This window comes from Gadus macrocephalus, chromosome 11 (assembly GCF_031168955.1).
Source record: "Gadus macrocephalus chromosome 11, ASM3116895v1".
NCBI classification, from domain to species: domain Eukaryota; kingdom Metazoa; phylum Chordata; class Actinopteri; order Gadiformes; family Gadidae; genus Gadus; species Gadus macrocephalus.
Genome location: NC_082392.1, coordinates 13503155 through 13527612, shown reverse-complemented (window position 1 = coordinate 13527612; position 24458 = coordinate 13503155). Strand labels below are relative to the sequence as shown.

The following is a 24458-nucleotide window of genomic DNA, read 5'->3' as shown; positions in this document are numbered from 1 at the left end:
TCAAAGGACATTTTCTCAAAATCTATACAGTAAAATCACATGGTTACTTGTGTACAAGTAGTCAGTATAACAGTTAGTATGGTCAGGTCAGTCCGTGCCGGAACTTATCTATTATTTTGTCTATAGCTCACTTCAAAGTGCCAACATAATGCAATTTGCATAGGCCAAAATATGCATAAGGGAGATTTTCAAAGGGGATTTTCTCAAAATCTGTACTGTAAGATCTCATGGTTCCGTGTGTACAGGTAGTCAGAACAAGGGTTAATATGGTCATATCAGTCAATGCCGGAACTTATCTATTATTTTGTCTATAGCTCACTTCAAAGTGCTAAGAAAATGCAATTGGCAAAGGCCAAAATATGCATAGGTAAGATTTTCAAAGGACATTTTCTCAAAATCTATACAGTAAAATCACATGGTTACTTGTGTACAAGTAGTCGGGACAACAGTTAGTATAGTCATATCATTCAGTCCCAGAACTTATCTATTATTTTGTCTATAGTTCACTTCAAAGAGCTAACATAATGCCATTTGCAAAGGTTAAAATATGCATAAGTGAGGTTTTCAAAGGACATTTTCTCAAAGTCTATACAGTAAAATCACATTATGTACAAGTAGTCGGGACAACAGTTAGTATAGTCATATCATTGAGTCCCGGAACTTATCTATTATTTTGTCTATAGCTCACTTCAAAGTGCCAACATAATGCAATTTGCATAGGCCAAAATATGCATAGGTGAGGTTTTCAAAGGACATTTTCTCAAAATCTATACAGTAAAATCACATGGTTACTTGTGTACAAGTAGTCAGTATAACACTTAGTATGGTCATGTCAGTCCGTGCCGGAACGTATCTATTATTTTGTCTATAGTTCACTTCAAAGTGCTAAAATAATGCATTTCTAACACAAAATATGCATGAGGTTTTCAAAGGACATTTTCTCCAAAACTATACAGTAAAATCACATGGTTCCTTGTGTACTAATAGTCAGTACAACACTCAGTATGGTCATATCACTCACTGCAAGAACTCGTCTACACTTGACTTCAACTTATAACCACAATGCAATATCTGCAAACTCTGCAATGCAAACTCTTTGTATGTGTTTATCCTCAACAGCCATAATTTTCCATAGGAAATGAATAGGATTCTTAAAAAAATGAATAGCATTGTAGGAGCAAAAACATCTTACGTTTTGGAAAGAATGTCCTCAAAAACATCACGTGCATATTTTGGCTGTTGGAAATTGCATTATTTTAAAACTTTGTGGTGAAGTACAGACAGATTTCTACATAACTTCTGGCACTGACTGCTATGACCGTACTACGTGTTGTACTGACTACTAGTACAAAAGGAACCATGTGATTCGACTGTATAGTTTTGGAGAACATATCCTTTGAAAACCTCACATATACATATCTTTGGCTGATGGAAATTGCATTATGTTAGCACCTCAAAGTGAGCTATAGACAAAAATATACATAAGTTCCGGGACTGAATGATATGACTATACTAACGGTTGTCCCGACTACTTGTGCACAATGAACCACATGATTTCACTGTATAGTTTCGGGGAAAATGTCCTTTGAAAACCTCACCTATGCATTTTTTGGCCTTTGCCAATTGCATTTTCTTAGCACTTTGAAGTGAGCTATAGACAAAAACATACATAAGTTCCGGGACTGAATGATATGACTATACTAACTGTTGTCCCGACTACTTGTGCACAAGGAACCACATGATTTCACTGCATAGTTTCGGGGAAAATGTCCTTTGAAAACCTCACGTGCATGCTTGGTCCTTTGAAAACACTTTTTTGTTGTGGACGTTTTCACGCCGATAGCGTTTGCAGCGATCCACACAAACACACAACCGTAGGTGAAGGCTTTTATTTTGAGAACGTTGCGAGATACCGCACAAAGGCTGTTAAGAGTAGAGGCGCACGAAGATTTTGTGTGACGGCTGGCTTAAAGGTCCCATGACATGAAAATCTCAATTTATGAGGTTTTCTAACATAAATATGCGTTCCCCTAGCCTGCCTGTGGTCCCCCAGTGGCTAAAACTTGCGTTTGGTGTAAAACGAGCACTAGCTGTTCTGCTCGCCTTTGAAAAAACGGAGGCTCAAGCGCGCTGATTTGGAATGTCTGTATTCATGACGTCACCAAGAATCTCAGCTCCTCCCCTTACTCTGCCTGGCCCGCCCAGAGACGTTGGCCCGCCAATGAGACTCGACCGTGCGAGCGCCACATGTGTGTGTGTGTGTGTGTGTGTGTGTGTGTGTGTGTGTGTGTGTGTGAATACACACACTGTAACGCGTTTCTTGCCGGTTCTTTGACGTGTCTTGTATTTCCACAACGAGACTGTTGTGGGGGTTATCTGAGCCATGGTTGAGAAGGAATTGGGGGAAAGGAACTTTGGCTTTGACTCGCTGAAGTACATGAACTGCGACATGCCGCCGGTTGCCGCGAGGCACCATCGCCCGGCAGCGGGCAGCCGGCAGCAGGCAGCGAGCGGTTCAGTCGACTTCAGGTTGATGTGAAAGTGGAAGAACCAGAGACGTCGCAGAACCCGACGAAGTCGTTTGTGATTCATAATATCGTCTGGAGGCGCACACAGCTTTTGGCCGTGATAATATATATTATATGATATATCTATGTAGGCTATATGATAATATTTAGATATAGAGCTCCAGGACTCCCGTGTGTTCTAGAATATTTACAGAACACGGCTAACGGCTGTGTGCGCCTCGCCATTGCGATACATCCACTGTAAACAGAGCGCATGGTACCGTGGCTGCAAGCTGCTCAGGGCCACACCCCCACCCTCCTCCTTGACCCGCCTCGCTCCTCCTCATTTGCATTATAGCTACAGACACCAAAACAGCGCATTTGGAGGAAGCTCAATGTGCGACTGGCTCGGAGTGGCTGTAACTCTGCACCACGGCTGTATTTCGGGAACGTCTTTGAATACTGTGTTAGTTGCCCACTAATACCTATATTAAAGAATACATAAAATAGCATGTCATGGGACCTTTAACCGCGGATGGACGAATGAAGGCTCACTTGACCGCAGTTTCCACTGGCAGATTACTGGCTTCAGCACTCTCAGTATCATGCTAATTACACAAAATAAGCCACCACACTTCCTCACATTTACCAACAAAGCTAGAGTTGGAGCTTTAACTGGCTACACTACTATACTCATAATCTCGGGGCTAAGAGGTCGATCTATTAGAGATGATCCCAAAAAGTGTTGGGGTTGTGTATGAGCGTGCGTGTGCGCGAGGTGGATGCAGTAATGTGCCCGGGTGGTGCTGAGGTAGGGGCTCCGTCTACAGTCAGCAGCACTACAAGTGCTCTCCATTCGGCCCGGACCGGCGCTCCACGACCACTTTGTGCTGATTCAATAAGAAATAATTGCATATTGGCCACTCTCCACTCGAGTCCGCTCCACCGGTCTGACACTCCACGGCACTGCAGCGTCTCTGTGTGCTGTACTTTACAGTAGGAAGCCCCCTGTGCCGGGCAGTGACACTGCAACGCCCCCCCCCCCACACACACACACACCCCACCCCAAGCGTTGCACACTCTGTTGCACTTCATCATGACGAGGTTGGCAGCACAACCACGTTTTTGCATGACAGTTAGTTCCTCTTTCCACAAATGTCGTCTCAGCTCGACAGCTCCTCGGCTCTTTTGTGCCAAGTTGCTATTTTTTGTATTTCCTAGACGACGTAGTTCCAGTGTGGTGATCTACAGTTCAGTCCAATGTCTGGGGGCTCCCTGGTCATAGAAAGCAGATATGCAGCGGGGGACGGATTTTCAAACTGAAACTCAGTATGCTGATCATGTATGTGTAAGTGTGTCCGGGGCGGTCAATACACAATGAGTCATATGGAGATATGGTTTCAATTCTGGCAAATGATATCTGCTGTAGCATGGTGCAGATCACCATCACGCACTTCTGGATCATTTTACTCCAACTGTCACGTCGCGTCGTATCAATAACAGTGCACCATGATGATGTCATCTCCTAACTGTCTGGCAGGTGAAGGTGTTTCCCCGCTCGATAGGCTACATGTTGTCTGGGCAGCTACGGGATTTAGATGGTGTTTAAAGCTCTGTACAGACAGGGGTGTCAATGTTGTTACATGTCGAGGCGTACAGCTTAAAACTCATCTTGTTTTCTGTGGACAGATGTCCCTGCTACATTCAACAGTATTAAATTACGAGATGAAAAATATAAAAAATGAGATCCAGGTCTAAAATAATAAATAATAACACAACAACACCAGACGAGGGACCGTGGACAACGTGTTGAGGATGTTGCATCCATGCACGTTAACATAGCCTAACATTTATTCTGACATGTTCTGTGGCATCTGAACTTCGTGTGAGCTTGTGGACCAAACTGACCGCCAGTGTCCTCAACTTCACACCAGAAGATGTTTACATTCTTCACCACGGCGCACACCCACAGCCATCTAACACCCAAACAACCCACATAACCACACACATAGCCATATAACAACACACACCGTCATGTTAGGTGCAATGCTTACCGTTTTCTACGACGTGGTGGCTGTTGAATTCATTTATCCCACAACGAAACGCTTCCTTGAATGTGTTGCTGGTTTCGTGGAATCGACGGGGACACACCAACAGCAGCAGCAGCCCGCTCCTAGAGACACCGTGGAGGGGTCTTCCTCTCTCCGCTCATCGCCGTCAAACTGGACCGCCGCGACGCCGCGTTCAGCTGGTGAGCGCAACACGACGCGATGACGTCTGCTCCTCCGCACCACCAAGAGTTCAAGGCGGACCCGCCCCCTTCCCTCCTCCCCCACTGGCTCCTCTTGGCTGGCAGGGTACAAGGCTCGAGGTGGTAGAAGCGGGCAATTAGTAGCAATTGGTCTAAAACCGATTGCTTCATATTAATCACCGTCTAAACAAAAAAATTAAGACATTTGAAATGACAGTTTGAATGCTTATCTGGTTATTCCCTGTGTCAATCAGATTATACTTTTGATTGTAGTGAGGTCTGGTTGTGTGAGGGATAGGGTGGTTCCCATGGTATCACCCTGAAGGTCCCTCTCCTCCCATCCTGGTTACAACATAAAGGACGAAAAGGAGACAGAGGCTGAAGATGCAGGACACACAAAGGTCAGAGTTCAGCACCTTGGAACACAAATCAATTGGCCTTTAGATGGATGTGGGGGCTCACGGAGGGGCCAGGGGGAGAATCCAATGGCTCCTGCTGCTGATGTGATGTCATCACTCAACGTCCAATGAGGGGCTGAAGATAAAGTGGAAGGCTGTTGCAGGCCGATCCTCTGGTTCCCTGAAGATCAAAGGTTGGACTACAGGCCATCATGCAGCTGGTTCGGGACCTTTCACCACATTCTGCCCCCCTCACTGCACTCACATCTGCATGGTTCACAGCTAGTCGAAGGTTAAATTAGGATTCCCTCAGGAACTGAATCTTACATGCATACACTGCATGCAGGGAGAATGATAAATTTTTAAGGGCTCTTGTTAATTTAACAAAACAGCCTCAAAGTGAAGTGAAAATAGAAGGAAAATAACTAGTGTGAGGGGGGGGGGGGGGGGGGGGGGAGAAGGAGTGGAAGGAAGTGTGAGACGGAGCAGGAGACAGTAGAAGGAGCACAAGGACTCACTGTGGTGCTTGTGTGTGCGTCCACGTGTGTGTTCGGTGTTTGCATACGTGTGTGTGCGCACGCGCGTACGTGTGTGTGCACGCGTGTGCCCGCGTACGTGTGTGTGTACGTGTGGGAAGGTGCGTGCATTCCTGTGTGTGTGTGTGTGTGTGTGTGTGTGTGTGTGTGTGTGTGTGTGTGTGCACGCGTACCTGTGTAGGTGTGCGCTTTGTACGTGTGTGCCTGTGTGTGTGTGCGCTCTCCCTATTGCTCCAGGATGACTCTGACAGGCTTATGTAACCAGACCGCTCGCCTCACAGCAGCAGACGCCGGCTGTGCTGCCTACTGTTATATAACTGCATTAGAGAGGCACAGGAAGAGCATGCGCACAGGAAGCCCTGCGCACACACACACACAACACTCACGAACACACGCACACGCACACACACACACAACACTCACGAACACACGCACACGCACACACACACACATCATTCGTACCGACACAAACACACGCACGCACACAGGCATGCACACGCAAACACACACGGACACACACAAACGCGCGGACACACACACTCACGGACACACACAGGCATGCACATGCACATGCACATCACACACACATACGCACGGACACACACAGGCCCAGACACACACACACGACACAACACAGACGCACACACATCACACACGCACGCGTGCACGTGCATGTGCACACACACATGAAGTATTCAGACTTGGGGTTCAGGTTAGAGCATTGCATCCAAAGACAAAGTGAATGTGAGGGTGCGGGCGCCAGACTAAATAGCGGAGTGTGCCCCCCCCCTCTGTGGAATGCGCTCATCATCCCGTATAGTTTTCTTATTATTCAGCAAAATAGTTTGAGGACAGCCCTGTGAGTCAGCCTGCAGGTCATGGACATCCAATTCCCCCGGATAACTTAGCAACACTTTCCCTGTCCAGTAGAGCCGAATCAGGGAAAAATGTTTTCTCCAGCAGGACCCAAAACTCTTCATCCCCTGTACACACAGAGTATAAACAAGTGTACCCGGATCCCACACTTAGAATCCAATCACAACTCAGACTGCGCCTTCTAGTCCTTCCACAAATAAAATCGATAATGGATGCAAAATGTGCTCACAACACACTGCTACTCCCAATGAGTAAGAACTGTGTAGTCCTGTGTTCTGTGGACGCAGTTCAACAGTTTGTTCCAGTACAGTAATCTCTATGATAAACACTCTTAGAGTCAACGTGCAGTAAAAACAGCTCATCTTTTAATAATGATCCATTATTAAATACATTGAGAAATAACATGTTTCAACACAATTCATTGCAATGTGCACATAGGACGGCTATGGGGGATTGAAAAGCGTTATGGTGTGTTTGTCCACTCGATGAGAGGAGGAATGAGAGAGGGATTTATGAGCAGTAGTAGCTAGTCTGTATCTGGATGTCTGGCACTGTTGGGAGTTGTTACGCCTTGGGAAGGGCTAATTTGATGGTCACAGTGCAGAACGGGCCGATAAGGGAGAGAATCCTTTTCTGCGAGGCAAACACAGAGTGAGATCAGCAGCATGTAAGAAAGCAACAATCTCACCGGGAGGAAAACAACACAAACAGCACTTGGACTGAGGGACCCAGTGTTGGAGGCTGAGGCTGTTGTGTTTGGACAAGCTGCAGGAATGTGTCAGTTACAAGGAACCTGACCACGTTTCTAGGAAATTTTGACCAGGGAAATCTCTCACATTAAGTCACAATAGGACGAATTATTCAAGATGTACTGACATAAAGATATGTGTTTGGGCGTTTTTGTGTGGTATCTTTTACCTGGCTGACTGGCTGTATCAGTCAGACCATGTGCACTAAAAGCTACCGTGGCGGACGGACTTCCACTCTGCTGGCTGTTTCACTCTGCTCACACTATCTGCTCAACCAGAGCAGCGGAGGACGGGGTGGGGGTGGGGGTGGGGAGGGGTGGGGGGGGGGCAACCCACAAATACAAGGCTCCTGAAATTTCTGAAGTGTTTCACTTTCAATCACGGTAGCACATTGCTTGCCAGATGTTTCCTCCTCTCTGTGGCTTGACTGAAGAAGTCACCGGAGCAGGTGAAGCGTCAGCATTAGAAATGCATGCATGCATTATAGCATTCACTTTGACAGGTCAATGTAGACAGTAGGCCCACTTCTGGGTTAACGACAAATAAGAAACACTTCATAATAACAATGGAAAAATGTTAACCATAACTATGTCGCCTTTAGTAACTTTAGTAAATAACTCCACAATAGTACATTATTATACTAATGTAACCACAAGGAGAGTCACACGATCAGCTGTCAAAACGTGAGGTAGTGACAGTAGTAGTGGTTTCCCTGATGGGCTGGCATGAGGCTGGGGTTGGAGGAGGGCCACAGCGGGCAGTGTGTCCATAAGACTTCCAGACACTGCCACCTGGTTTTAGTGACTGGAGCAGCTAGAGTCAACAAGCCGCGTCTCACTGTCAAATGAAGATGAAAGCTCAGAGTAAAGAGTGTGATACACAGCGCTCCGTCCATGTGACGCTATCAGAGGCAGCTCACACATTCCCTTGTGGGAATGTGGAGCTGCCATGCTTATCCCACCGATGTCGTTAGACAGAGACTGTCCATGAGATTATCAACACCTGAATATGCATGCATTACTGACATCCACATCAGATCGCCTCACTGTGTCCACATCACATATGTATAACCATGGAAGGCTGATATGTCACTTAGTTAACAGGAGGACATTATGTTACTAAGAAATAAAAAACACACACCTGCCTTTACCACAACATCAATTTAAAGTAAAATGTATAAAACAACGTGTAGTCAAGTTTGAATTCCAATGCTAGTCACTGATAAGGTCAGAGTTGAAGTTAGGGCATTGACTTTCCGCAACTAATCTGTTGAGGTCAGTCCGTGGATTCATCAGATAAGATGCGACCTGGGAAGCGAATCTTTTAGGGGTGTGGCAGCAGAGACATAGCAAGCCGATCCATCAGTAGATCTGCGCCTCTTGCACCATGGCTGTGTGTTACTTCATTTGTTTAACAGTCCTCCATGCCTAGCTCCTGAACTCCAAGCAAACTCCTCCTCCCCGCCTCACTAATAAGAGAGAGGTTATGGTCAACAGAGACGCCCTTAAGCATTAACTAGAAAGGAAATACCTCATATTCTTTTGGGCTGAAACCGTTTCTATAGACGTAGATCATTCAACAGTAAAGGGCAGCTCAAAAGAGATGTATTTTTTTTTAGCATTTCTTAGGCCTTTATTGTTGACAATTGTATCATTATACATTAGAAGATCACATCGAGTCATCAGTTGCTAACCTGTTACCCTTTCATACTTGGTGCAATTGCTTGCATTAGTGCAACAAAGTCCAGTACAAAAGGACCTGATTGTTACAGTATGACAAGGGGAACTAAGTATACCTGGAAGATATTTAGTTCCACCTGGTGGATAGAAGTAGGAATGCTGTGGAAAACTAAAGGGCTAAATTCAAACAGACAGAGGACCAAAGCTAAAAGGTTTGCCTGAAAGGTATTTATTTGAACTAAATGTGAATGACCAATTCCTATATTATACACATGGCAAGGCTTATGACGTGCAACGGTTGCCTCTTCCATGATATGAAGGCCAAGTTCCAAACTAAACAAATAGTAACTAACTCATGTTGAAATGCAGACAAGAAGGCACTTCATTGTTTTTTGGGAGACATTCTCCCTATAGAAAAAAAGTGAATAATTCGTGCAAACACCATTTAGGTGGAGCAGGCCGCCGTCGTACATCGGTATTTGACACATCATTACATCACATTTTCAACTCATCACTCGTTAATAACAATCTACAATACTTCCACCAGCAGATAAAGTATTTGAAATGTTAGCATTTTCTTTTAAATACACAATGTAGAATTATCAAAACAATCTAACAATCATATTCATTGTGCTGACAAATTATTTTTTAAATTATAAAATGTACGGTAATAACTATTGCATTACTGTTCATAGAAAGGTAAATACATTATGCATAAAATCACTTTACCAAAAAGATCAGTTAGATCTTGACCATTCATTTCCACTTAATATTCTTGAGATGCTGCATGTCCCTTTTTAATAGTATTGTGATTCATAGGCAACTTGCAACATGGCTGTGAAATATTCTTCTTAACCACAAAGAAGTGTTCTGAACGAAGAGCACACAACGGTATTATTACTGAGGGCTCCTGTGAGACCCAGAACACTTTCCACTGAGGAAACTAACCCATGTGTGTGTTGCTCTACTGCTGACTCAGCAACCAGAGTCCAGGCTGCCTCTGTACTCAGAAGAGAGGTGAACTCCAGGCTGATCTGGGATGTATTCAGAGTAGTATTGAAGCACCAAAGATCAATGAGCATACCAGACTTGAAACAACAGCCATGGTTTGATTAACAGGACGTAAACACTGGACTTGATCCAGAGTTTATATCCTTCTAGTCATCAGTCGTCAGGGTAAACAAGAGATATCGGCTTCGAGCCACGCTAAATATGGAGCACCCTTAGGGGGCCCTAAATGACTATAAGCACAGATGCGGGCGTATGGCAGGATCCAGAGGGGCCCTCACAGCCCTTATGAACCCATGCTAAGTGAATGGAAAGGTCAACTAAACCCCTCTCTCACGTGTTGCTCTGATAGCGTCTAGCGGCAAGAGGAGCTGTGTGACCAGGGCGTGTCAGCCCGGCCTTATCTAACAGTCACACTCAGGGGCACCCTGGGGTTGTCCCTGGAAGCCACAGTGCTGAGGAACTCTGCCAATCAGCAAGACTCAGCAACGGGCCAATCAGTCACGGCCTGGTATGTTCTGAAGAGGGGATTCCCAACTCAAACATGAGGCGTAGAGCACGAGGCCCATTGCAGAGCTCTGACAAGGCAGGCAGGCTAACAAAGTTATTGTTGCCAAATCAAAAGCAGTCTACTCATCTTATGCAGTGATTGAAATACAAAGTGAAATATAATGACTAAAACAAATATAAATATATATTAACAGACAACCAGGGAATAGAAACACACAAAAAACGATAAAACAGCATGGAGATTTACAATCCCAAGTACCATAACATGATCCTTCACACATCTTTACGTCCTACGGCAGGAAGAAGCAGACAGACGACCACCACCAGATGAAGGAAGCGGGACGGGGGCGGCTCAGTTGAACTCCCGGTCGGGGAAGACGAGCGGTGCCAGGAGGGTCCAGAGGTAGAGGGCCAGGCCGAGCCAGCTGGACGCGATCTTCACCCACACAGCAGGCATGCTGTTGCTCATCTTCTGGACGCTGGTGTCTGGCCTGGAGACAAGCAGAGAGAAATGTCTCTGAAAGAAAGGCACCACTCATACAACTACAACTGATCTGGGACTTTTGAGTCCTTAGTGGAATACAAAGAAGGGGGAGTGACGCCAATACTCAATTAGGGCCCGACCGATTTATCGGCCGATTATGGCCTTTTTGAAAATAATCGGCATCGGCCAAAAAGACGCCGATTACAACCGATTTTTTATTTTTTTTTATAAATGTTATTGCGATTAGTATCCTGCAGATTGCGCTCCTACTCGCCTTGCTAACTAACAACTTTAGCTGGAGTAAAAAAGAGGAGATTGAATTTTACCATACAACATGAAGGCACGCTCGCTCAGGCAGCTGCGCGCTCACCTCACCAATGTACACAAGACGCGTTGTTTGAGCATGTTGTGCCTGTTTTTCTTTAGGTCCCAGGCCATGTTAATTTGTTATACTGTAGACTCTAACGGTGAGACCATAATGCTCAGCACGCACGTGTAAGTCACTGCTCACGAGCGCAGCACATTGGGAGTTAGTTATTTATTTTACATTTTACATTACACTCATTTTTGACTGTAAATGTATTCTAAAACACTCAAAGGTTCTGCATTCAATTCACATATTTGTCAAAAGTGTTTAAAGTATATTTAAGGTATCAAAAACTACGTTTTATATATTATTTTTATTTATTTATTTTATTTTTTTTTTTATTTTTTTTTTAAATCGGCCGATTAAATCGTAATTTTTCTCTGAAAATAATCGGCATCGGCATCGGCACTCAAAAATCAATATCGGTCGGGCCCTATACTCAATTGGTATCAACTACAGTATGTTCTGTTCTGTTCGACCACATTCATTAAAAAAAAATAACTGGACCTATTAGAACCAGAAGTTAATCCACACAAAATTTAAAAATCACAGAAAAAAAATGTATCAGAGTATCTTATTGCAATATATACAGTCTCGCAACACATATGGTATCGGCACTCAAAAATGATTGTTACCGATATATCTAACAATATAGATATCGATTGGTGTATATTTCTGCCCATAAGGCGAAATACAAATACCCAGGCCCAACAGCAGCCAAACTGAAATGCAATAAAACAAATACTTCTCACTTGTTCAGTACTACAGCAGATTCTTTTGGCACACCAATTGAAGAAAATCACCTACAAAACGAGTCACTAATTTTGGACCATCTATTTCTTTACAGTTTCATTATTTCTTGCATTCCTAAGAATAACTACAATTAAATGTAGTAGCTAAATAAACCCACAACTGGAGTAAAGATGTATGACTATAGTTGACTATTAGGATGGTTTGCTTTGAGTCGACTAAGGGAATGCTTAGTCGGGGACAGCCCTCTGAGCCTCAAGCAGGTCAAGACCACCGACCAGACCAGTGTCTCCTGTAGGTCAGAGGTCAGCACATCAGAAGTGTCTCCAGTAGGTCAGAGGTCAGCCCCCCAGTAGTGTCTCCAGTAGGTCAGGTCCCCAGTAGATAAGGGATCAGCACCCAAGTGGTGTCTCAAGGTCAGAGGTCAGGACCCCAGTAGTATCTCCAGTCGGTCAGAGATCAGGTCCCCAGTAGGTCAGAGGTCAGCACCCCAGTAGTGTCTCCAGTAGGTCAGAGGTCAGGTCCCCAGTTGTGTCTCCAATAGATCAGAGGTCAGATCCCCAGTAGTGTCTCCAGCAGGTCAGAGGTCAACACCAGTAGTGTCTCAAGTAGATAAGAGGTCAGGACCCCAGTAGATAAGAGGTCAGCACCCCAGTGGTGGCTCCAGTAGATAAGAGCTCAGGACCCCAGTGGGGTCTCAAGGTCAGAGGTCAGCCCCCCAGTAGTTCAGGGGTCCGGTCCCCAGTCGATAAGAGGTCAGGAGCCCAGTGGTGTCTCCAGGTCAGAGGTCAGGGGAGAGTACTCACTGGTACCAGTTGGTCAGGGTCATCATGATGTAGAGGGAGGCGAGGCAGAGGTGGAAGTGGAAGAAGGAGTAGCTGTAGGACACCGCCTCCTCCTCGTTGTCTACGGCCCTCAGGAGGCCGTCCTCCCCCACCACACCCTCCCCCCCGGAGCCTCCCCCCTCCTCCGTCTGCATCAGCTTGTTCACCTGAGTGTTGCTGGAGGAGCGGATACTGAGAGAGGGAGACAGAGGGGAGTCAGGGCTACGTTCCACCCATACTAGTCATCAGCCTGTGCACCCGAATGTCGCTGGAGGAGAAGATAGTGGAGGGGGGAGAGATAATAAGTTAATAGGAGAGAGTGCACAGGGGCTAGGAGTCACCAAGGTTAGTGAGCGTTACCATTTGCCCATAACCGCAGATGGTTCATCTTAACAAGGCGTGTTCCAACTACCACCACAAAATCAATACAACCACCCAGACGGAGGCCCAGAGGGGATGGGCCAGAGGGGGTGGGCCCAGAGGGGGTTGGCCCAGAGGGGATGGGCCAGAGGGGCCCAGAGGGGGTCTGCCCAGAGGGGATGGGCCAGAGGGGGTCGGCCCAGAGGGGGTCGGCACTGACCTGGCGTAGAGCGTGCAGAACAGGAAGATGACGAGGCCCACCACGCTCTGGGCGTCCCACAGCTGCAGGGTTTCTGGGTTGGTGCCGGGTACGGCCTGGGCAGAGGTCACGTTGGACACCAGACTCAGCAGGCTGGGGTTACAGTTACGGTCTGAACACACACGCACATGCACAAAATGCAAAATGCAAATAAAAAAGGAAGGGGCATATATCTTTACACATTGTGTTAAAATCTTAAGACCCCAGGTTAGTAGTTGATAGTGTCTATGTCAAGATGTATATCAGACATTTTGGTTTAACTCACCCACTCTCAAGTATATGCACTGTCTGAAACTAGGCAGTTGGCGAGCCACTGACATCTATTCTATTCCAAACAAGCGTTGAGCAGTTCCCATAGCTGTCACTTTGTTTTATCCACCACAAGATGGCGAAGACAACCTGCCCTGGCTTCGTCCATTATTTTCTAATAGTACCCACTGTGAGTTGAACAAAAATCATGGCTGTTTTACAACAACCGAGGGTCTAAAAAACCCGGCAAACTCCTTTCACGTGATTAAATTATGTACAAGGTGTACTGCTCTCTAGTGGTCATTATGTGCTATGACCATTAACCATATTTATCTAATATTACATAATCTACAAATGTAACCAAGTAATATTTTGAAGCTATTTTTCCCACATTATATATTAAGCATACATTCACTCCAGTGTCGCTCAAAAGATAACACTTGCTAGGGTAGCATAGATCACATGATGGCCCATGGATCACATGACACAAGTTTATCAGAAAGTGTGTGCAAACAAACTACTACTACACCCACACTTTGTGGTGTGAACTCACCAGCACAATCAAACTGACAGAAAGTAAACAGAATAAACGTGCAACACCTTTGTTTTTTAGGGTTAGGAATTTAAAGCACAAAAAAAAGCACACTCACTTGGATTGTTGGTCATTGCAGACCATGTAACATACATGGTGTAGAGGGAGATAAGAGATGACTGAAGTAGACCAGAGAGAGGCTGAGCTTCCTGTATTCATAATGAGAAGTGACACACACATCCAAAATGACTCCCCAAAACATGAGAGGCTCAGTTACATCATTGTTACATTAACTACAAATTATTGAATTTATCTAAATCTATTAGTAAAAATCTGAAGACCATCACTACATTCTTGCTTCCGAAAAACTTCCTGACTTGAAGCCCTCTGAGGCTGACTCACCAGGGAATGAATGAGTGTACCTGGACTTTGGGCAGGACGGAGACGACGGAGATGATGATGCAGAAGATGAGGTTGAGGCTGATGAAGACCTTGTGTTCAGTGCAGTCGTCAGGCTTGGTGTAGTACACGTAGAACAGCACCAGCGCCGTGAACGCCAGCGCGTAGTGGAGGACCGTGAAGAAGAGCAAGCCTGAAGGGTCAAACATGTGCATTAAACACCTACCTGCTTTGCAAATACATTTGCAAATCACTATCCTCGATAAAAGCAAATCCGTCAATGTAAAAGTCAACTAAGAGTAATTGTAGAGTAAGGTAATATATGACATTTAAGAACAAAAAAAACACAAAACGTTAATGTCAATCGAGTACCTGCAAACCAGCCCTTGTTTTGCCCATCTTCAGCATTCTCCACCCACACCTTGTTCCAGGAATAGGCGAAGTCGATGAGGAGAATGAGCTGGATGATGATGAAGATGAACGATCCCACTGCTCCAAAGTAAAACCAGACTGTGGAACAGACAACATATTCGTCAAGGCCCATCTTGTTTTCTGCCCAATCAGGGACGGTATCAAACCTACAAACACTGCCAGCGATGTCTATTGTATTTCATTTTTATGAAACAATCTGGCATTGATTTGGAAGCCCTTGAAATGACAAAAATGGCAGTCTAGTAGAGAATGTTATTGTGTCCTGTGTCCAAGAGATGAAGAAGCCTTTAACAAGTAGAAGTTCATTGCCGTTACCGCCCTGCAATCATTTTAATAGAAGCAGTTAAGCAGAAATAACGCACCAGTATGAAACATTCCATCAGGGATGAAGAAGGCTCCTACTGTAATCCCAATTAGCATCAGGAACTTGAAGAACCAGAATCTAGGACACAAAAAATAATAGTTTTATTTAATAGCATCACATATGGCCAAACCAAACAGCTGTGGATATGGATATGTTTGCATACAGAACAGAGATGCATTAAATATCAAATCATATGCCGCAACTATTTACCTACCCATTTTGGACAGCAGCACGGCAGTCTTTGCTGCTGCGGACTTGAATCATAATAGCAGAGAAGAAGAAGAAGAAGCAGGTCATGGCGAAACACATGCGGTACACAGACTTGTAGCCCAAGATGACATCACAGTCGACCAAGTTATCCAGGCCAAGTATACTGTCTCCACCTACGCAGAATCCTGGTATCTACCGAACAATGAACAGACAGGAATCAAACAATAGCTAAACTTTTGGTTTTTTGTGATTTCCAAAATATTGGTGATAACCCAAGGCATGACGACCATATGTATGCACTTTTTTATTTGTAGCATACATCATGTCACATAAAGCACAAGCAAGAAACAATATGGCCATGCATTGCAAATCTTTGAAACACCTTTGATAGGATAATGTGTGTTGCATGCCTCACTTTTCGAAGTTGGTCCTCCATCCCAGGCAGGATCATTATGACAGACACTATGGTGCCGAGGAGCAGGAAGAACGAGTAAATCAGGCGTGTGATGGTGGAGCTTTTGGAGGAAGGGCAGCACCCGCACAGAAGACAGGGCGCTGACCCGCAGAGGCAGGAGGCCTGGCAGGAACAGGAAGAAGGAAGTCATCAAACCGCTCTTCGTCCCAGCCACATCATATATTTAGCATGAGTCACATACAACCTGAGACCAATTCCCAATTCCTTTAAACGAAAACCACGATATACATGATTGAGTCTATACGTTGACATTGTTTTGCTTAGAAAAGTACATGTTTGGTTTGAACCATTATCTCGTAAACCAATATTGCCTGCATCGTGTGTAATACATGATATCAATAACCAGTAATCTAGGGTTGATAATTCTTCATTATTAGACATATGAGTGAACCATTGCTATTATTACTACTCATTGCGGGAGCTGAAATGCTCAATAGAGCCGATTAGAAATAACAACAGAAACGGATGGATAAAGATGCACTTACACAACTGGCCATGGAACATAGCGCCATACAAGCACCCATGTTGCTCTATAAAATAATACAAATACACGAATATAAGAATACAAGGGAGCGAAGATAACAAGACACCTGCGACTTCGACCGAGCTCAGACTGTCTGACATGAAAACTTCCGGTCATTACACGTTAAATTCCTTCAAAGTAAAAGTCTGAACACCGCAAATAACCCTCTGAACAACTATTTTCCATTTGTGTTGAAGGCCATAAATAATCAACTGACCAAGATATTTTTGATCATTATCTCATATAACATTTAATATACAACCTTCTTCGAGTGTTTACCTTCATTTAAATCTGATATAATATAATTTTAGTGTATATATATTTGAATTCAGGGCTAACAGGGCTAACCAGACACCATTATAAAACAACATAGACAGACCAAAAACCAAAAGCAGATGCTAAACAATACTAGCATTAACGATATAAACCATCCTGACGTTTCATCCAGGCTTTAGTAACAAAATAGGCTAACTTATAAACATTAAAGGTAAGCAAACATTCCATCCTGACTCCATCGCTCATTTCTCCAAAATATTTCAGGGTTTTGAGCAAACAGTTCATTTACAAAAGGTAGCCTACTCTTAGCTCATCATAGAAGGGACAGTATAAAAGAAAATGAGATTCATTCTCCACTTCTCGTAAATCACAAAAATTCACAAAGTCTCTGTCTGAATATATAAATGTAGCTCTTATTCGGAATTACCCATTGTTTCGATTATTATTATTTCGAATCTATTTATACTTATAATGTATGTTTCATCATGCTATTTGTTTTGAATTTGTGTATGTTCTAACTGCTTGAAGACACAAAAGACATTTGTGAACAAATGACCATACACATACAATGGACCATTGCACGGTAGTTCCGGGAAAAAGCACCAAACATTATCGCACATAGGCCTATACAAAAAACAAAAATGTATGTATGTCCATGCTGCGGCTGGTCGAGTGCTTGAAGTAGGCTAAATGTCATATTTCATAATCACAGACACGGATTACTACACTAAAACGGTTGAATTCAGTCGTCCTGAATTGTTATCGAAATGGGGACATCTAGTGGTAAGTAACCTTTACACGCGTAACACTTAAATGCTTAATTTTAAACTATAGCCATCCTTCCATTAGACAAAAAGTGACACATCAGAATATATTTAAATATAAAATACACCTGAAAGTGTTGGGTTATTTTCCAACAGATTTGTGTAAATTAGCAAATAACATAATAAAGTCATTAATCCCAAGGCTCTTGTGTTGTGAACCATTCATTATTATGCACAATATGCGTGTCTTCTTTTTTAGTTTCATCCAGAAGGGAAAATTTAAAGAATGAATAATGATAAAATAAGCATTGTAGCCTATTCATCGCTGACATGAACTTTCGGTCCAGTAGGAAACACTAATATACGAACATTGAGCTTGAATATGAAACGCCCAAACGTCTGTTTATTCAACAAGACAACACCTTAAGGAAACTCATAGGCCTATCCTCTGCGGAACAAAGAAGTAGGCCAAAGCTTGAATTAATATTCAATTGTTTGCCACAGACATTGGTGAATGTGAGAGTATATGCACCGAATATGTATAACCGAAGTCAATGTGAGAGCTTGTTATTGTAGGCCTGTAGCATATGTTTAGAATAGCAAATTTGCTGCATAGTTTCCAGATTATTGGATTCCAATGGATTACATTCTTACATTCAATACAAAATTAAGTGGGAAATTACATCAACTTTATGCAGGTATTCTATTACTTTTTTTAAATTGCATTCTATTTTTGATGTGTTGAGAGAAATATTAAATATGTGTTTGATGGGGTTTGGGACTTTGTGTTAAGATAAGATTCTTTAAAATTCGATCAGAACAACAGTTGGAAGTGGCGATTGTCCGCTCTAAAAGATCAGCCGGGGCACGAATAATGACAAACCCAGTTTATTTTCAATCACAGGGAAAGGTCAGCGTTCCCTTATACCCTTTTAGGGTCCACGTGGGTCAACTGCAAACGAAGATTTTGACTCTAATCATTAAAAAATATTCCAATCCTTGCTGAACCCGCTATGGGGAGTTGAGGACACAATGCCAAGGAATGTGTGCGGTGTCAGAGCACATAGCGGCCAGTGTGTTTGAGTTATTTGTCAGTGTTGCAGCGTTGCACAGAAACCTCTTTGTTAGTTGTTTATTGTGAGCTGTGTTGAAAAGATGAAGCGTGTTTAACCTGTTGCGTGTCTTATGTATTTATCCCTTTATTTGTTTATGTCTTTAGACATTCAGCAGTAGGCACAGGCCTGTACAGGTTGAGGTCCTTAAACCCTAATATTGGTAAGATGAAGAAGCAAGGCAGGACAGCTATTCAAGTTTAGCTGATCCTTCTTTTTTATTTCACATTTTATTGAATTGAATCTTTTATATATAATGACCTATTAGGGTATGAAATGTAATGCAAAACGTATCATGTGAGCATACTGTCCTGTGATGGGGTAGGCATAGGCTAGGCTATATAAGCCCTGCAATCAGAATATGACATAGGTCTATGACGGACATAAACCGTTATGCACTGAACCAGATAGGGCACACACTTCGCTTCGTTGTGTTATCAGTGAGTTTATTAATCCACACATCCAATCGAAAGCTTCTGTCCGTCTTCGTAGACAATTTGTCATCGGGTCCATTGCCAATGTAAGAAACACATAGATGTAAGCCCAGAGACGAAAATGTATCCTGTATGCGATGAAGGTTCTTAATAGTCATCATTAGCATGTTACTACAACCTTTTATTCAAAAACATCAACTAAATATATCTTGCTCATAGCCTATGCGTGCCTTACATTCTGATGAGAATGGGGTGCTTGGACATTGGTCAGTTATTGGTCCAGGTCAGAACCAAAAAATACCATACTATTCGCTGATTGGCTCAAATATCTTGCTGTCAAAAAGCTCGGCGTATCCTCGGCTCCTCCTCGGTCTTCCAAGAGCGGATCGCTGCTCCTCACTGAAACAATTGTCCTTTCAACATTTTCTCATACAAACAATGCCATTTATATTTCGAGCGCATTTGGGTTACAATACAAAGGCGCTATTAAAGGCTTTGGATTGATTTGATTTTCAGAAAGGTAAGACGTTATTTTATACAGCATGTTTTTTCACCGGCAACGACAGCGCATGAAACGCGCTCTGATCACATCTGACAGTCCGCTCTGTGCATAGCGATGAGGGACCACCTTGTCAAATATATGCTATGTTTTATTATTCGTGTAATACACTGTGCGAGCGCTATCATTTCCATTCCTTATCCCATTCGTTTCCCGTTCAACGGGCATTGGGCCTAAATACGCTATTTAATCTAGTCTGTAATAACCTACGAAAATATGGAACATATTGATAGCATTATGTAGCTTAAGTGCTTTCGATTTCAATAGAATTTGACTTGTATAGAAACAACCTCCCTGGCTATGGGCGAGCATGTCCATCTCTAAATATTTGAAAGGCATGCGGGCCGGAGGAGGAAGCGAAGGGTGGGGACATGTTGGATGGGTTCTGTTACGCAATCACTGCCCATGCATCGGTCCACGCCTATCCTCGTTTGGTCACCGCGGGTTCTTCAGGAAACATCCTGTATTCTGCTTTCCCTGACGTCCACTTGGCTACTCAGAGCTCCGAGCTCCAGGCCTGCTACATGCTTAGCGAAAGATGCAGAGGGCAGGGCACTCGATTCGTCCACACTACATTTTTTTCTTCCAGTTAGCCACTGTGGTTTTGCGCTAGGCCTACTCATTCTAGATGTGTTGGTGATTAGTGTTTAAATGTTTGTATGTAGTAAATGTTTGTATGACATTTACGATATTTTATATATAATATGATCAAACGAAAAAAAACATAAATTTAGAGGTACTGGTTCATTAAATGCGATGACAATTTCTAGGCAATCTAGGCAAAAAAACATATATTAAATATATATAAAAAAAAGAGATACAGACCACAAGAAGAATCACAAATCAGGGTTTAGAATGGTACAACATCCATGGCTTTTAAAATGGCACCTGTCAGATTATCTTATTTATTCCCTAGCCACACAGCCACATACCTATTCAATATATACCTAGGGACATATTCTCACTATTTTTGGAATAAACATTGGAATGAAAAAATATTAAATTGGAAGACCATAAAAACACACACACACACTCACACACACACAATAGGTCAAGGCCCCCCGCAGACAGGTGACTATGTTGCCTGTCATCACTTCATCATCTCCTCACATCTCTCTTGCCCCCAGCCCTAGATTGACATGGCGACGGTGGTGATGGAGCAGATCGGTCGCCTGTTCATCAACGCCCAGCAGCTGAGGCAGATCCCCCAGCTGCTGGAGTCGGCCTTCCCCACCCTGCCGTGCACCGTCAAGGCCTCCGACGTGCCCTGGGTGTTCAGGGAGCCCCATATCCTCCACGGCTACCGGCAGCCCGACCAGAGCTGGCGTTACTACTTCCTCACGCTGTTCCAGCGGCACAACGAGGCCCTCAACGTGTGGACCCACCTGCTGGCCGCCCTGATCATCCTGGTCAAGTGGCAGGAGCTGTCGGAGACGGTGGACTTCCTGCGCGACGCCCATGCTCAGCCCCTCTTCATCGTCCTGCTGGCCGCCTTCACCTACCTCACCTGCAGCGCACTCGCCCACCTGCTCTCCGCCAAGTCCGAGCTCTCCCACTACACCTTCTACTTCCTGGACTACGTGGGCGTGGCCGTGTACCAGTACGGCAGCGCCCTGGCCCACTTCTACTACGCCATCGAGAGGGACTGGCACAGCCGGGTGCGCGGCTTCTTCCTCCCCGCCGCAGCCTTCTTCGCCTGGCTCTCCTGCCTGGGCTGTTGCTACGGGAAGTACTCCAGCCCCGGCATGCCCAAGTTCGCCCACAAGCTATTCCAGGTGGTACCCTCGGGCCTGGCCTACTGCCTGGACATCAGCCCCGTGCTCCACCGCATCTACAGCTGCTACCAGACGGGCTGCAGCGACCCGGCCGTGGCGTACCACCGCTACCAGGTGGTGTTCTTCCTGGTCAGCGCCTACTTCTTCTCCTACCCGCACCCGGAGCGGTGGTTCCCGGGCAAGTGCGACTTCTTCGGCCAGGGCCATCAGATCTTCCACGTGTTCCTGGTGCTGTGCACGCTGGTGCAGATCGAGGCGCTGCGCATAGACTTCATCGAGCGGCGACCCCTCTACGAGAGTCTCCACGGCGACCTGGCACACGACGCGGTGGCGCTCTTCATCTTCACAGCCTGCTGCAGCGCGCTCACCGCCTTCATCGTGCGGAAGCGCGTGCGTTCGTGCCTCCACGAGAAGGGAGAGTAGTGGAGGAAACACGTCTTATATATATACATAGAAAATATATATTTTACAGCCAAGAGACATTGGGGTGAAGGCATACATGTCCACATTGTGTAACTGTGTTGGTTTTTGGAGGTGACCCCTACTACTGTGGCTTGGCCAGAAGACAGTGACAGTGCAAAAAGATATTACCTGTGTCCTTGTGACCTACTTTACAGTGGGAATAGTCTTTAGAAGTACAGCCTTTAAACACTACAACAAATAAGAACATGTCTTTGCACTTCAAACATTGGAATAATAGTGGTTTTGACTAAGAACTAAAATTTATGATACAAAGATTATGTCCACGACCGTTCACATCCCCAAAAATGAATGATCTTGAATGTTTCAAATGCCCCTCACCTCAGCTTTCGCCAACATGCAATACTTTATTTCAGCTTTTTTTTTTACCAAACCCAAAGTTAAGGTATGATGAAGTGAATTAATTATGCAGTGATTAAGCATTTCCTGATTATTTGCAGAAAGTTCTTGACAAAATGTGACAGCATTAACTTTAATAAAACTTTAGCGGCTATGAATATGTTACTCAATCTGAACTAATCAAATTTTAAAAATGTTAAGATTATGGTTCTACAATGAACATCTCACTTCGCAGGGGATGTCTTGTTCTCATCGTGGTCAACGGAGAGGACAACTTGTTAACTAGTTAATACCTGAGGGTGTTTAAACTCTACCAACATACTAATGGTTTGAATGTTTCCGGGGATACTGGGGTAGTGAGTTGGTTAACCAAACCCTGCAACTCCAGTCCAAAATAACCATTGTTCTATGTGGTGAAGTGGCAAACAGTGCATTTGTGTTAAGATATGAGGCTGGAACTCAATACTGGTTACTAGGAGACGGGTGTCTTTATGTACCCAATATTACTATATGTCTGTAGCTGTGACTGTACTCTATTTTCTAGTTAAAGGGCTGGAACTCAAGCTATTGCTTTTGTTCACACCCCCTGATGTCAATGCCTTTGTGCGTATTGTTCCATTGCTTGTTCGGACATGACTCACTCACCTGTCCAGGAACAGTGTTCTCTGCTCTCTTTGTGTGTTTGTTTGTTTTTTGATGTAAGTATGGGCTTCTGCGCATGTCTTTGCTGTATATATGTAGGTGTGTGTGATTCAGATGTGAATGTCTATGAATGCATTACACTGCACCGGTTTCTCTTAAGTTACAGATAGTACACAAATACACATCTCTTCCATACTCCTGCAACACCCAGTGGTCCCTACGCTCTGTTGCACTACTCCGTACATAATGCATTTCAAAACATGTATGATCAGACGTAGGTATTTTACTGTGTTACTTCCAAAGTCTGTTTTTGTAATAAGTGCCCATGCAGCCATTTCCAAATGTAACGGTTATGTGAAGGCCTCATTTATTTCTGCTGTTCAAGTCCTTCTCTGTTTTAGATTCATGACTTGTTGTTGGCTCATGCAGATGAGCCCGATGATGATGTCGCTTACATTTCTGTCTCAGATAAAAGATAAGGGACGGAAGACTAAGCAAGCGCCTGCCATATTTCAAATGACCCATGCCAACCTATGTATGTGCCAATGAATCTGTCAAACCTGCGATGATGGCACTAGTGACGAATCAGAAAACTGTAAAACAGGCCTGAAAGATATTTAATGATGTCCCACATAAACAGTATGTTAACAGTACGTTTGATAAATATATGATTGATGAGCTTTAATATAAAAAAATATGAGTTCTAACTCTTACTATTTTCCGTTCTAAATACTGACTTGTTCTTCATGCACTGCCTGATTTGAACATAGTTTTTTAACATGGCACTGATGCTACGTAGCTTTGCCCTCAGCCTACACAGGTAGGCCTGCAGGGAATGGAATGTGTGATATTTACTGTACTAATATCATGTGGTATTTAAGTAAATAAAGTGTTACAGTAAATCCAGGATCTCCTGTATGTGCTTTTTCTGGATTGGGTTTTTATTTTATTACAATGACACACATTCATGTCTTACCGGTTAGCACTTTAGAATAAGGGTACATTCATTAACCATTAATTATCATTAGTTAATTCAGTAAGTCATTTCATACAGCATTAGCATAGGGGTTATAGTTTTTTTGTGCTTGTAGTTCAGTTCTTGTTAGTTACAGTTACTCATGTTAGGGTCAATGGGTTAAACAATTTATAAATTAGTGACTTAGTAACTTGTTAACAGGAAGATCATTATCTTAGTCAAAATTAATACCAATGGTAAACATGAAGACCATTAGTAAATTATTACTTGACAATTATTTAACTGTTAGTTCAAGCTTATAATAATGTAATGTTTATGAATGATTATTTAATGGCCCCTTATTGTGATTACAACTTGTC

The 24458-nt window shown here is 43.8% G+C and overlaps 3 protein-coding genes across 5 annotated transcripts in view; 1 reads left to right on the top strand and 2 right to left on the bottom strand.

The window, feature by feature from the left end:
• Positions 1-4771, bottom strand: part of LOC132467400 (transcription factor HIVEP3) — a 44806-nt gene extending 40035 nt beyond the window's left edge. For all 3 annotated transcript variants that reach the window (XM_060064663.1, XM_060064664.1, XM_060064662.1), the window contains exon 1: positions 4562-4771. The gene's annotated coding sequence lies outside the window, so the exon portion shown is untranslated. The remainder of the gene's footprint in view (positions 1-4561) is intronic.
• Positions 4772-9202: 4431 nt separating this feature from the next.
• On the bottom strand, positions 9203-16902 carry serinc2l (serine incorporator 2, like). The gene is made up of 10 exons (XM_060064672.1): positions 16705-16902; positions 16160-16321; positions 15749-15936; positions 15533-15612; positions 15111-15248; positions 14762-14931; positions 14458-14548; positions 13520-13670; positions 12922-13131; positions 9203-11005 (listed from the first exon to the last, which is right to left on the bottom strand). The coding sequence occupies exons 1-10, from the start codon at positions 16741-16743 to the stop codon at positions 10867-10869; spliced, it is 1368 nt and encodes a 455-aa protein (XP_059920655.1). The 5' UTR covers positions 16744-16902; the 3' UTR covers positions 9203-10866.
• A 2756-nt stretch (positions 16903-19658) lies between these two features.
• paqr7b (progestin and adipoQ receptor family member VII, b) lies at positions 19659-24030 on the top strand. The gene is made up of 2 exons (XM_060064674.1): positions 19659-19848; positions 21015-24030. The coding sequence occupies exon 2, from the start codon at positions 21027-21029 to the stop codon at positions 22083-22085; it is 1059 nt and encodes a 352-aa protein (XP_059920657.1). The 5' UTR covers positions 19659-19848; positions 21015-21026; the 3' UTR covers positions 22086-24030.
• Positions 24031-24458: the final 428 nt, after the last annotated feature.